Here is a 14,958-nt window from a genome sequence, read left to right as displayed (position 1 = left end):
CACGTACAAACTAGACCACGTACAAACTAGACCACGTACAAACTAGACCACGTACAAACTAGACTACGTACAAACTAGACCACGTACAAACTAGACCACGTACAAACTAGACCACGTACAAACTAGACCACGTACAAACTAGACCACGTACAAACTAGACCACGTACAAACTAGACCACGTACAAACTAGACCACGTACAAACTAGACCACGTACAAACTAGACCACGTACAAACTAGACCACGTACAAACTAGACTACGTACAAACTAGACCACGTACAAACTAGACCACGTACAAACTGTACCACGTACTGAAGAGGAACGTCTAATGTAGAAAGATGCCGCATGATTTAAAAATGTACACTAGTAAATATATAGTATATATAATATAGTATATAATTAGAGTTGTGTTCAACAGTTTTAATAGACTCAGTAGAATATACAATATATAAAACTGCTTAATGGATAAAACAGATAGTGAGTATGCACACCTTATCAGCAAGCTGTGAGATAATTTAAACATACAGTAAGATTGGTCAACATGCTGAAAAAATAGTATTGCTTGCGCACAAGTCGAATAATTTTCCGGCTGGAATGGGAATCCCGCTAATTCAGTATGATAACTGAGTCGTATTGGCCGCAAGCCTTGCAAGTTTGTTATGTAGACTGCATGTATGTAGGGTGTACCACAGAAAGTGTGACTTTTTTGAGAAATGATACAAAATATTATGAAGGAGCAGTTGCTGAAAACTATTCATCACATTGTGTCAATATGTTGTGCCGAATTTATTTTTTTTTTTTTTTGGAAAACAAATAGAATAATATATAACAATATAATTTACAACAATGTATATCGACCAGATTTGAATCATCAATTAATTGAGTCCATAGGACTCATAATTAGCTAAGCTTTGATACAAAGCATGCGAACTCAAAGTCGCTTTCACAACTTTTGTCAACTGAATTGACAGAAGATCTGGTTCCTCTTATACACAGGAGAACCAGCTTCCTGATAATAAATGAAAGTTTACATCTTAAAAAATTGTGCCGAATTTATGCATACCAAGTTGCAAGTCCCTATCAATTTTTGATTTCTCACAAATTGTTATTCTGGTATGGTGCTACCTCAGGAACTTAATCTTGCTGTAATTAAGGGGCCTTTTCGAAATCAACATTTTCGTTGTTTTTGATAGAAAAGAGTAATCTCTATCAGTTGCATTTGGTCCTGTCAAAAAATGTGAATGTAAACTGTATGTACATAGTACATTGTACATTGTACATAATTACTGGTGCATACAGCAACTCACGCATATGGAGTAATAGCAGTTAGCACAGTACTTGTGCCGGGTACTTGCTTCTATTGGTTAACACAAGTTGATATGACAGGTGTACCCTCTTACTTCTTATATACTATGAGTATAGGTACGTGAGGTATCTCAGTCTTCAGATACTATCAAGAAATCTATTTGATACAAAATGGAATATATTGTGCATCATTCATTTTAGGTACCCACTAATAACAATTAACCAACATTGTATATATATATTTTGGTCTTGTGTAATATATTTTGTCTTGTGTAAATGTAATTGTGATACATTTAGGTGAACTTTATTTGAATTCTGAAATGAAAAATGTTATGTTTCAGATCAGACTGAAGGAAGCTCGGTTTATTGGCCTATTTGTACTGATGAGAGCTCTAAATAACGCCCTGCTCTTCATTTCTCCTATCTTCTCTCTTATGATCATAATCACGGTGGGTTTCACAATATTTCCTTGTGCTGTAGTAATATTATAACTATTTCTTATATAGTTATATAGGCCTCTCAGCTCCCGGTCCTTCGATTAGAAATTGACAATCATCCAGGTGCTATGATTTTAACAAGTTCATCAATCAAACCGTATTTGACCTTTTTCAAATCTGTGATGACTGGAGGATATCACAGTAATTACAATGATAATCAGAACACTCTGGTTCTCCTCAGGTCTTATCTTATCTCCTCAGGTCTTATTTTATCTCCTCAGGTCTTATCTTATCTCCTCAGGTCTTATCTTATTTCCTCAGGTCTCATCTTATCTCCTCAGGTCTCATCTTATCTCCTCAGGTCTTATCTTATCTCCTCAGGTCTTATCTTATCTCCTCAGGTCTTATCTTATCTCCTCAGGTCTTATCTTATCTCCTCAGGTCTTATCTTATCTCCTCAGGTCTCATCTTATCTCCTCAGGTCTTATCTTATCTCTTCAAGTCTTATCTTATCTCCTCAGGTCTCATCTTATCTCCTCAGGTCTCATCTTATCTCCTCAGGTAAAAAGAAGCATTGGAGAACTTATCACAACTTCACAGATACTCTTTGTGTTATCTCTACTTACCACCGTCCGTGTTTACATCAACATATTTCTGGGACATTCCTTCACTTTCGTCCCTCAAGTCATTCACAGTCTCCGCAGAATCCAGGTTATTTTATTAATGATGATTGTTTTGTTTTAGTTTCAATAGACACGATTTACAAATCTGGTAATTTTCGGAATTGTTCAGAAATCTCGACTGTCTGTTCCACCAATAATATGAGTTGTATGACGAATAAAATCCTAGACTAGTGTATTTATCAGTTAGCTCACTAAGTAACTAGATAAGAACTAAGAAGTCTTACCTCACTAGAGATGAATTACATTACGATGGGTTCGCTCATACAGCAGTGGCGTAACGTTGCCTGTTGGCGCCCCCCTGCCGAAAAGGCGCCCCCCTGTTGGCGCCCCCTCCCCTTTTGGTGCCCCTCCCTAAAATTGAACAAATTAGGTGATTTTAGAGGATACGCCGGTAAAATCTCTAAAAAAGTGTGTATCTAGAGCAAAACGCGCAGTTTTGCTAGTACTTTAGTTAAGTTTTCGAAATTGTCCCACATTCAAACGACGATTTGGCGCCCCCCTAAGACGGCGCCCCCCTGCACAGCGGGGTCAGCAGGGCCCTTCGTTACGCCACTGTCATACAGATAATACTGGTATTGAATTTTACCATTTTATTTCAGTAAATCAAATAATCAATGTATTAAAAACTTGAATTTTGATTTATTTTTACACCCTTTTTGAAAATCAGGAATTCCTGAATGCTGACGAAGTAAAGCATCTGCAAAAGAAAGCGGCCATAATGAACTTGAAAAACGAGATAATAGTGAATAAGAACTTCTTACATAAAGATGAAAAGGGTTTACATAAGAATGGTATCAGTGGTAAGAATGGTGAGTGTAACTCAATGTTAGTTTCTGATTTTTCTACTTATCCAACTATTTTGAAGATTGTGCTGTGGGCTGGTAGACTGTGTGGTTGACCCTTTTTTATCCGATTGGGGGACATTATTCACAGTTTTGAAAAGAAGACATCTACTAGGTTAAAAAGGAGTAGTTTAACTTTACGGCACGCGCAAAGCTTGTGTTTGTACAATAATAATCCAATAAAATATTTAGTGTAATCGAAATTATATGACGCGCGGAACACGCGCATGCACTTTAAAATATGTTTTTATGACGTGGTAGATCATACAAATTCGCCCTTATTCATCACCACGTACAATAAGAAAAGTCTAGAATCATACCCATGAGTGAATGAGTCATGACTACAAACATTTTATTTCATCCAGATCACCTGACCGAATGTTATGAGGACGCTATCACTATAACCAATCTCTCGTCCAAATGGGGACCGGATACCTTTTCTTTAACAGGTAACTTAACCAGCATGTCGTTTGTAATTTAGAAGATGCATTAGTAATTAGTTGTAGATAACGATGGTTTGTATTGTGCGTCCAACGTGGTCCAGGGAGGATAATGATTTCAGCAAACAAAATTATAACATTGACTCTTAACCCACGCTATAACATGGAATATATCAAAACACTGTATTGAATACAGAAGTTTTTGAACAACAGATTGCAATAATATAAACTATCAAGTATAAATTATGTGTCTGTAACTATACTATATCAGGGTTGAATCTAAGTGTAAAAAGAGGAGAACTGATAGCAGTGGTGGGACCGGTTGCTTGCGGCAAAACAACGCTCCTTATGTCACTCTTGCAAGTTAGTAATTCAGAGGATCTACTTACCTAACTAGCTTTTTTGAAAATATTAACCGCTATTCTTAATGTTTTAATTCAACATATCTGGACTGACCGTCTCAGATTGTATTTTGAAACCTCCGATTTTCCAAAAGATAAAATGTGAGATTGAATGGCTCGTTTTGACTTGTAAAAAGATAACGAACAGTTGTTTTACATGTTTTACTTTATTTATGAGGGTACGTTTTTCCCTCAATTTATAATCAGAAAGCTAAGAAGAGGAATTTAAAGCTACGCTGATTACAGGAATTAGACAATGACGGAGGACTTGTTCTACATGGCAGTATTGGTTTCTCATCTCAAGTACCGTGGATCTTCAACGGTATAAAGACTTGTAAACTTGTATATTAAAACGATTTCTGACTATTCAATATATTACACCGTTCCCTTTGATGGTATATCACAACTCACACTGTATTACCTCAGGTAGTATTGAGGATAACATCGTGTTTAACCGAGCCCATGACAAGGAGAGACTGAACAGAGTTATAGAATCTTGCTACCTGGAGAGAGTATGTTGTTCTGTAGGGTGACTGTAGGTTAACCGTTAACGCTTTGTGGGATGAGATATCGCATCTGCAAAAGTGATATCTAACACCATTTCAAACTGCGATTATTCCGAGGCACTATTTCTAGGACATCATCTGCATTTAGTGAAGTTGTTTGGCATAGGAATCGTGATATACATTGCACGAGTCAATTAAAACAATTTCACTGTATTACATACCCCCTTACCTAACAGAAAAATATTTGCAGGATTTGGAATTGTTCTCCAAAGGTATTTACACGTTAGTGGGGGAGAGAGGTGTTCAGTTGAGCGGGGGCCAAAGAGCTCGAGTTAACCTTGCTAGAGCTGTTTATGGTACGAGTCTAAAGCCGTAGTACATACATATTACATTACACTGGATGAGCTTACACAGTGTAATTTCTTCCAGTCTGCGCCGCGCGCATATACAAACGTAGGCGGCGCAGACTGAAGGAAATTACACTGTGTAAGCTCCAGTGTAATGTAATATGTATGTACGAGTCTGACTATTCATCTTCCTAACGAATTTTGTTCTAGCTGTTCACCTATGACTTCTCATCGTGCTATAATACTGAATTTTGTTGTAAACTTTTTGTGCCAGAAATGTGTAACTTTAAGAATCACTAACTTCAGGGGAAGATGAGATTATTTTGTTGGATGACCCGCTAAGTGCGGTGGATAGTCGTTGTGCGAAACACATCTTCAACACCTTAATCAAGGAGCAACTATCCGACAAAACTCGAATTCTAGTGACACACGCGACCAACTTTCTGAGCGAAGTTGATCGAATAGTCGTCATGGATACGGAGGTTGATGGCGACGGGGACAAATCTACCTGTTCCGGAAAGATTACCGATGTGGGAACCTACTCAGAACTCACTGCAAAAGGTATTGTACTCACTGTGTATTATTGCCAGATCCCAGTTCAATTTGTAACGGAGTTTTATATTAACAAGAAACGATGTAACAGAGTCGATATATTTTAATGTTGCCATGGGGTGGCAAGTCCCCATACATCGTGGTCCGGTAGTTTTATTGCGTCTTAATATAGTCCACTGAAAGAATGCTGAATGTAATATACTCCTTCATAATATTAAACATTGAAAAACTGCTGAATGCTGATCATATATTTCTCAGGTCTGAATCTGTCTTTATATGGTGTAAGAGAGAAGAAAGGTAAACGTAACAGGACCCTGTCCAAGATATCAAAGCTGTCTACTGATTCCGGACTCGACGAGGAGGATTCCGTATCTGATGAGGTTCTTTTCACTTTGATTGTCCATATTTTAATCTATCCTATTATTACTTAATTTGTATACTCTGGCAATGAAAAGTTGGCCGCTAAATCTCCCAATGACCATTATTAGCATTATACCTTGCAATTTCGGGCAGATTTCTTCAGCTATGAACAAAAGCTACATCTTATTCTGGTAGTAATCCTAATCAGGATACTTAATTTACAAGTTGGAATTTCAAAATGAAATCGCTGATGTTTTTAGATAGCTAACTATAAACCGGGCAGGAATCTGTAGCAGCAGAAAAGCCGGAGGAGGTGAAAGAGGAAAAGAAAAGTGGCTCATTGGATAAACGTATCTACTTTAGGTTAGGCTTTCAATGTATAATTATTGTGTTTCAATGGTGGACACTCGACAGTAATTACTGATAACTTGTTTTATCTTAACGCGGTATAAATTAATTGGAACAAGCCCAAAAACAAGTACCAAATCATCGACCCTATTTTGGTTTTCAAAGAATTCTATTATTGTTTTGTTCTTTGAGATGAACTAAGCCACTTCATCTTTTGTTTCAGGTACCTAGCCATGAACTAAACCACATCGTCTTTTGTTTCAGGTACCTAGCCGTGAACTAAACCACTTCATCTTTTGTTTCAGGTACCTAGCCATGAACTAAACCACTTCATCATTTGTTTCAGGTACCTAGCCGTGAACTAAACCACTTCGTCTTTTGTTTCAGGTACCTAGCCGTGAACTAAACCACTTCATCTTTTGTTTCAGGTACCTAGCCATGAACTAAACCACTTCATCATTTGTTTCAGGTACCTAGCCATGAACCAAAGTCCAAACCACTTCATCTTTTGTTTCAGGTACCTAGCCATGAACTAAACCACTTCATCTTTTGTTTCAGGTACCTAGCCATGAACTAAACCACTTCATCTTTTGTTTCAGGTACCTAGCCATGAACCAAAGTCCAAACCACTTCATCTTTTGTTTCAGGTACCTAGCCATGAACTAAACCACTTCATCTTTTGTTTCAGGTACCTAGCCATGAACTAAACCACTTCGTCTTTTGTTTCAGGTACCTAGCCGTGAACTAAACCACTTCATCTTTTGTTTCAGGTACCTAGCCATGAACTAAACCACTTCATCATTTGTTTCAGGTACCTAGCCATGAACCAAAGTCCAAACCACTTCATCTTTTGTTTCAGGTACCTAGCCATGAACTAAACCACTTCATCTTTTGTTTCAGGTACCTAGCCATGAACTAAACCACTTCATCTTTTGTTTTAGGTACCTAGCCATGAACCAAAGTCCAAACCACTTCATCTTTTGTTTCAGGTACCTAGCCATGGGACTAGGCTACATGGCACTACCAGTATTACTGATATCTATAGTAGCTCCCCAAGTTCTAGTCTTGTACCAGCAGCAATACGTCATCGACTGGTTAGTTGTACTAATTATTATACAAATTATCCGGGATGATATTAAGGTACCGCGACAATTGACCCCCCGACAATTGACCCCCCGACAATTGACCCCCTATGTAATTACACTGGGGTCAATTGTCGCGAAATCTAGGGTTTAGTACGACAATTGACCCCCCGACAATTGACCCCCCGACAATTGACCCCCCGATAATTGTAATTAAACTGGGGTAAATTAGGGTCAGGGTCAGGGTCAGGGTCAGGGTCAGGGTCAGGGTCAGGGTCAGGGTCAGGGTCAGGGTCAGGGTCAGGGTCAGGGTCAGGGTCAGGGTCAGGGTCAGGGTCAGGGTCAGGGTCAGGGTCAGGGTCAGGGTCAGGGTCAGGGTCAGGGTCAGGGTCAGGGTCAGGGTCAGGGTCAGGGTCAGGGTTAATTGTATTAAATTATATTTTCGGGGGGTCAATTGTCGGGGGTCAATTGTCGGGGGGTCAATTGTCGGGGGGTTAATTGTCGGGGGTCAATTGTCGGGGGGTTAATTGTCGGGGGGTCAATTGTCGGGGGGTCAATTGTCGGGGGGTCAATTGTCGGGGGGTCAATTGTCGCCCACCCGATATTAAGTACCATATGGGCATCTATTTATGATTTAGTTGAGGATGAGTAATTTAACCAGACGGGACTAAATTAAATAGAAAATAAATGAAATTTTAATGTCCAGATAATACGGAATTCATCATTATCAAAAATTTTACTCGATTGAGTCGGAATCAAGAATCCTCTCATTCCTTTAACATCCAGTAATGCTTTTTTTAAATTCAATAAAGACTGAAATTTCGGTTCACGAAATCTCATCTTGAAAATGAGACAAAAAGGGGACAACACAATTCTTCCACTTTGTAATGTTTTCTCAGAGAAACTAACTTCCAGTACCTCAATTTGGTTTCATACCATCACCAATTAACTGACTAATTAGTCTCTGGGCAAAAAGTCCATCCAATCTGTCAAATTTGTGTTCAGAAATTTTCATATTTGAAAATGGGACAGAATTTGGAAAATATGGATTTTTGTTTTGTTAAGCTTTCTGCAGTGAGCTTCCTCCGACCGAAATCAAACTTCCGTCACTTCAGAAATGGGAGAATATAATTTTCCATCTTGTAATGTAACATATTGTCTATTTAATCTTCCAAATTATCTTAACTTAACTGTAACACAATTTGCTTTAAAATTTGCAGGAGTACTCCAAAAGATGACAGTGATAGGTATTTTACACATGTGCTCATTACGCTAAAACATTCAATGATTGAATTATCTTTATGTAATATAGCTTCATGTAACATAGCTGATTAAATTCTATCATAATTTTGTGTCCTTTTTAAAGCAGTTTGATTTTAAATAAAGCAATTTGGTTTCTTTTTCCTCTCTTTTTTCATTGAAACCTTCTTCCTCGGATCTGCCAATACCGTACTTCTAGAATAATTTCCAACATTTCACTTTATATGATGTTGCTTGGGCTGTGTCGCTTGTGTGAGGGTGTTGAAGGTCTGTACTATCATACATAGTAATGGTCTCTTCTCTATTATCATACACTTAGCCAGCGCCACCAACAAGATGCAATGATTGAGATTTGCGGGTGTCAGTATGTCAGGGTGTCAGGGTGTCAGGGTGTCAGGGTGTCAGGGTGTCAGGGTGTCAGGATGTCAGGGTGTCACATCTAGACCTCCTCCCATTTCACATAATGGCTTTAGAACATTTTTTTTTTAGAACATTTGAATATAATTTGAAACATTACAGAAATGTTGTACAAATCGCTCAAACACACACACTAGGTCTTAATTCGGTTAAGTTCCAATCGAAAATTAAATGATTCTCAAAATGTAGGTGTCTAATGAAAATGTGATACTGTGTGACAAAGTTAAGAATGTCTTAGTGAAAGAGAGTTAACTGTCGATAAATTCATGTGAGGTACTATCGAAGTTCAAAATGTTGTGATGGGTGACATGATAATGACTGATAAGAAAAAGTTTTCATGTCAACTGTGCCATAATCCAGAACAGTGTGATGACTGTCAAAGTGTCGACCACTAGGTACTTGGACGAACAAGTGTACCCGAGGTGTTCTGAGATGGCATGCTCGGGAACACGAACGCGCGCTAGTCGCTAGGGCAAAAAAAGAAATGCACAGTAAGCAAGTTAAAAAAAAGGAAAATTAAAATGCCGTTTGGGCCAAATGCAGTGAGCCAGTAAGGTGCGGTCGTAGGAGCAAGTGGCTCTGAAGACTAAAACTGATGAGACTGTGAGGCTGATACTGAAAATGAAGACTGAAAGGGGGGAAGCAAAGGAGAAGGAAAGGATGCAGGGGGACAAGAAAAAAGAAACAAGAGTGGAGACAAACCACCTGCTGAGGTCTGGCTAAAATCAGAATGCAGTGAGCGGCCCGTGTAACAAAATCGTCCGTGGCAGTCTACCCCGTACGCAGACTACGGTCCAAGATTTCAGGCGCCAGAATACACCTTTTGGTGCAGAGCTGGTCACGACCAGGGTCCTCTCGGATACCCCGTCTCGGAGGTCGGGCCAATGGAGCGATCCATTGCTGTACTAACAACCATTGTAACCCTATCACTCTGAAGGCCCCACAGTTCCTACATGGACGCACGGCCGGAAGCCCATGTAGGGACGGAAAGTCCCAAGAGTCGCTCATAGCATCCGTCACAGATCCAAAGCAGAAGGAGAAGGAAAGAAAGAACGAGAAAAGCAGAAGAGAGCTGGCTGAAGGACTACTTTCCATCTTCATCACGAAGGCTGTCTTTGTGCTTGAGGTTCAGACTGTACATTTCTCTGATGGTTGAGCATGAAAGTCTAATCAAGTTCACATCCTGCTCGTTAAGGTTACCGTAAAGATCTTCGGTACGAGAGAGAGTGTTGACAATGTTGTTCAGTCCGTTGTCATTGCTGTTTCCCAAGCTTTCACTAGCTCTGGTAAACTTGTCTCTGATAGCCTTCCCTTGTGGGCAGGAAGTGAGAAAGTGTGTTTCATCCTCTATGATCCCGGTTGATCCTTTCAGTTCACAAAAGGTGCAAGTTCTGCTCTCTAGAGGTGTTTTGTCGTATCTCCCAATTTCTATGCTGAGTCTGTGAGAACTGCACCTTATTTGAGCTGTTGATCTTCTGTCATTGAGAGTTCTTGCATAATCGAGGTAATATAATAAGGCTCCCATGCAAAGACTGTTTTGACGTCCTTGTAGAAAGTGAGTTTCCTGCTCTCGTTAATCTTTGATCTCCAGGAGTCTGTAAAAAGCTTTTGAAAGTTATTTACCAGCTCGTCTGGACTGCAAGCGTCTGCAAACGCAGTTGCGTTGAGTAGAAGCGAAGAGTTCCTTGCATATGTTCTAGGATCAATGTTGTTGAAGCACTTGATGATGTTTTCCATTCCAGAGTACCACGAAAGATGCAAGTTTATTTGCTCAGATTTGTAGCTTAATTTCTACGGGCATCATTTAATTGATTTTATCTGGGGGATATTGGGAAATAATTCAGTTTGTTGATAATGTCTTGATGTCTAAGTTTAAGTTAAATTCGTGTATTAGAATGTCTAAGTTAAATTCGTATATTACAATGATTTTACTGAATAGGGTTGATCTCCTGGGAAAATCGATATTCGTTATTGCATGAGTACTCAAGCTAATAACTATTCAAATGCTGGTCACATTTTTGTATTCAGGTTACTAACATTTAAAAGCTAAATAGGTTGCCATGACAACACGTTAGTTCTGAATGACAAGAAACGGCACCTAGTACATTAAGGATAACCATACCTACCTATTGAACCTATTGAAAGTTTTAGAAGTGGGCATCTTCACGGTCATCTGACTAGTATGACAACTAGTCTGTTTAGCTTGACCCCACACCCATCACCAGGCTGGACTACAAATATGAAGATGGAGTTAACTCTACATCTGATGAACTTGACCGATACGATCAAACACATTACGAGATATATCTTGGATTAGGGTTCACCGCAGCCTTTCTTTACCTCTTCAAGGCTTTCTTCTTCATCTTCGTTGTCAACAGGTAACACTTCTACCAGGATTCTTTTATTTTCTTTTTTTTTCTTTTTTTAAATTTTTTTAATGTATATATATTTTTTTATATGAATATTCCCGCCATCAGCAAAACCAACCCTGATGATTTGAGCCATACTGATGAGTCCTAATAGGACGAAACAATGTCTCTATGGATATTTTTATATATATATTTATATAATATATAATATTTATTAAATTAGAAAGAATGCTACAACCTGCTATTTTACTTAGCATAACCTTAAGCTAACTGTGACTGTTGATGATTATTCAGTTTAAATAATGGTTGGTATTGGTTTCAGAGCCGGAAGACTGCTGCACAACAAGGCTTTGTTCAGTGTTCTGAGATCTCCAATGCGATACTTCGATACTCATCCGATAGGTATGCTCATCAACCAACTTCTTAACTTCTCAGTGGTATTCTTTGTTATCTGACTCATTTTTTACCATGAAATAATATAAAAATAACAGAATTTGCTGTTCAGGTATCATCATCAACAGGTTTTCTAAAGACACCTACTTCATGGACGAGCGTTTTCCGGATGTTTTGCTTGAATTCCTGGGACTCTTCATCCTTTACACTGGTTTACATATACATATTTTAAAGTTTATTCTGTCGTAACATTATGTGATAAGGAATATTAAGTTGACTGGAATAGTTTACGATGATAACCTCCCATCTTTTCAACTCAAAATAGTTAGCTTAGCATCGTTAAAAAGAGGATGGAACTCACTTTATCGAGGTTTAACGCAAAATATTTCAGCAACCATAGGACTGATACTCTACGCTAACTACTGGTTCATCCTAGCTTTAATCCCTATCTTGATCTTAATGGGATTCACTATACGGTACTACTTGGGGACCTCCGTAGAGATAAGAAGGATAGAGGCTATAAGTAAGCTCATTTTAATTATATAAGTAAGCTTATTTTAATTAAAATAGAGGATATAAGTAAGCTTATTTTAAGTAAAATAGAGGCTATAAGTAAGCTTCTTTTAATCAAAATATAGGCTATAAGTAAGCTTATTTTAATTACATAAGTAAGCTTATTTTAAATAAAATTTGAACTAATTGTTATTCTATAATGTCTCTTTGCCTTGAATTAGAATACTAGGAATACAACCACGGAGAAACTTCGATTAGAGACACTAAGTTTTAAGATTTTACCAAAGTTCCGGTAAATTTACCTTTAATGAGTATAGATGAAGTTCTGAAGCTGATAATTTTCAGAAAGAAGTCCTATTCTGTCGCATATCTCAGCTACTTTATCAGGACTTACCACTATCCGCGCAAATAATCAGGTATGCTGACTTTACTCTGTGAGATTCCATATCTTTACTGGACTAAGATGAAATTTAAGTTTCTCATGATTTCCTCTCTATCGGATGCTCAAGTTCGTAAGGCCATTTAAAAGCATTAGGATTTGTTATTTACCAACTGGTGAGTTTCATGAATACTTATTTAAAGTTTCAAATTTTCAATATAACAATCGGTTCTTTTGCGATAGTCAAAACGCGACAACTAGCGCTGGATGGCGACTATCCAGCGCTAGTTGTCGCCATCCAGCGCTAATTGTCGCTATCCAGCGCTGGTTAACGCTATCCAGCGCAAAATATAAATTGTCGATAACTAGCGTATCCCAGCGCTAGTTGTCGCCATCCAGCGCTAGTTATCGCGTTTTGACTATCGCAAAAGAACCTAACAATCTACATACAACATAATATGCAGATTCAATAACAACCACCCATTTCCAGATAGATATATACGAAGCAAAACATTACCTAGCTCGGGATGAGCACACCAGATGCTGGATGCTGTTTGTGGCTGCTTCCCGCTGGTTCGCCCAACGGATAGACTTCATCACAGTAATAGTATCTGTAGTAGCCACCTTCCTGACGGTATCACTGCGGGATCACATGGGGGCTTCAATAGCAGGGTTAGCACTTGTTTATGTGAACAGTATGATTGGAGGAGTACAGTGGTGTGTCAGGCAGTTCACTGAGACAGAGAACATGGCAACTGCTATTGAGAGGGTGTTGTCTTTCACTGATCTGCCCTCAGAAGCACCGCTAGACCCCCCGGAGAAGTCTCCGTACAGTGTGGAGGTTATCACTAATATACGTGTTAACAGCGGAGTTATAGAGTTTAGGGATGTTAAACTCAAGTATGATCCTGAAGGTGATGATTATGTGCTGCATGGAATGTCCTTTTTAACTAAACCAGCAGAGAAGATTGGTATTGTGGGTCGTACTGGTGCTGGCAAAAGTTCCATTCTGCAAGCGTTGTTTAGAATGGTGGAACCTGAGGGTGAGATACTGTTGGATGGAATGTTGACCAGCGAGATGGGACTACATCAGCTGAGAAAGTCCATCAGTATAATCCCACAGGAGAGTCTGCTCTTCTCGGAGACTCTGCGGATAAACCTGGACCCGTTCTCTGAGTTCACCTCGGAACAGTTGTGGGATGTACTGGAGAAGGTGGAGCTGAAGGTGTATGTTGCAGCACAGACCGGGGGGTTGGAGATGATGGTCCAGGAGGGAGGTGGGAACTTGTCTGCTGGTCAGAGACAACTGTTGTGTCTTGCTAGGGCACTCCTGAGGGATAACAAGATCCTGGTTATTGATGAAGCTACTGCAAATGTTGATGAGGTAAGAGGTCCAGCTGTGTTATACTAATTGTGTCGTTAGAATAGGGTGAAAATGGAAGTGAAAGTGAAAGTGATTGCACAATTCTCCAATTGGTTGTAAAAATATTTGATAAATTTTATTTGACTATCTTGTAAACATAAATTGGCTTTTATATTTATATTTAAACTGAATTTCCCCAATAACTTCTGATATGCACATTAATTTGCAGAAAACAGATCAACTGATCCAATCAACACTCCGGGACAAGTTCTCGGACTGCACTGTGCTTACCATCGCCCACAGAATTAACACTATCATCGACAGCGACCGAGTGATGGTCATGGACGCTGGGTTACTAGTTGAGTTTGATCATCCTGCGGTCCTGCTTAAAAACTCTGACAGCATTTTCTATGACCTAGTTAAGGAGACTGGTATGTTTGATGTACTGGTGGAACAAGCAAATTCTAGTTTTAATAACAAATCAGAAGGTAATCAAGCAGGTTGCTTAGATTCAGATGCTTTTACCGATGTTCCCATTTAGATCTGTTTACAAACAGTTCTATTAAGTTTTATCGCTTATTATTTTTGATTAAACATTTTTTGATTTTTTAATTTTTAATTATCATATTCTATGGTTGTTTAAAACTGTTTGTATAAATTATTTTTTAGTGATTATCATATTTGATTTTTGAGGTATTAGGGCCGGAGAGAAGAATATTTGCCGTTGTCCCTCATATCAGATCACTTCCGGCTGCCCAATACCCCTAGGAATCGGTCACATATCAGATAATCAAGACATAATCCTCTTTCCATAAACTTAAAACTTAATCACGCAGCGTCTTATTTTGGGGCGCCTCCTCGACTGATTACATGATATGTGCACGACAGTTTTCATTATTTTTGTATGCTGACTTTAACATTTGTTACAATGATGTATGATCAATTATAGTTAGCCAGATTCT

The 14,958-nt window shown here is 38.8% G+C and overlaps 1 protein-coding gene across 2 annotated transcripts in view; it reads left to right on the top strand.

Moving 5' to 3' along the window:
* The window catches only part of LOC134814185 (ATP-binding cassette sub-family C member 4-like), a 35,993-nt gene extending 21,035 nt beyond the window's left edge, over positions 1–14,958 (top strand). Inside the window, exons 9-28 of one of the 2 annotated variants that reach the window (XM_063822242.1) lie at positions 1,646–1,753; positions 2,303–2,452; positions 3,092–3,233; positions 3,632–3,715; positions 3,978–4,069; positions 4,354–4,429; positions 4,534–4,619; positions 4,864–4,969; positions 5,267–5,521; positions 5,771–5,892; positions 6,156–6,235; positions 7,210–7,314; positions 8,523–8,549; positions 11,205–11,357; positions 11,671–11,750; positions 11,854–11,952; positions 12,133–12,264; positions 12,600–12,670; positions 13,124–14,017; positions 14,226–14,958. In XM_063822242.1, coding sequence (XP_063678312.1) covers positions 1,646–1,753; positions 2,303–2,452; positions 3,092–3,233; positions 3,632–3,715; positions 3,978–4,069; positions 4,354–4,429; positions 4,534–4,619; positions 4,864–4,969; positions 5,267–5,521; positions 5,771–5,892; positions 6,156–6,235; positions 7,210–7,314; positions 8,523–8,549; positions 11,205–11,357; positions 11,671–11,750; positions 11,854–11,952; positions 12,133–12,264; positions 12,600–12,670; positions 13,124–14,017; positions 14,226–14,537 — 3,174 coding nt within the window. In that variant the 3' untranslated portion in view covers positions 14,538–14,958. The remainder of the gene's footprint in view (positions 1–1,645; positions 1,754–2,302; positions 2,453–3,091; positions 3,234–3,631; positions 3,716–3,977; positions 4,070–4,353; positions 4,430–4,533; positions 4,620–4,863; positions 4,970–5,266; positions 5,522–5,770; positions 5,893–6,155; positions 6,236–7,209; positions 7,315–8,522; positions 8,550–11,204; positions 11,358–11,670; positions 11,751–11,853; positions 11,953–12,132; positions 12,265–12,599; positions 12,671–13,123; positions 14,018–14,225) is intronic. The other variant, XM_063822243.1, reaches the window with a different exon arrangement.

Source organism: Bolinopsis microptera, chromosome 4 (genome assembly GCF_026151205.1).
Source record: "Bolinopsis microptera isolate Bmic1 chromosome 4, MBARI_Bmic_1.0, whole genome shotgun sequence".
Classification (NCBI taxonomy): domain Eukaryota; kingdom Metazoa; phylum Ctenophora; class Tentaculata; order Lobata; family Bolinopsidae; genus Bolinopsis; species Bolinopsis microptera.
The sequence above is the reverse complement of the archived record's forward strand: the minus strand, read 5'-3'. Positions and strand labels throughout refer to the sequence as shown.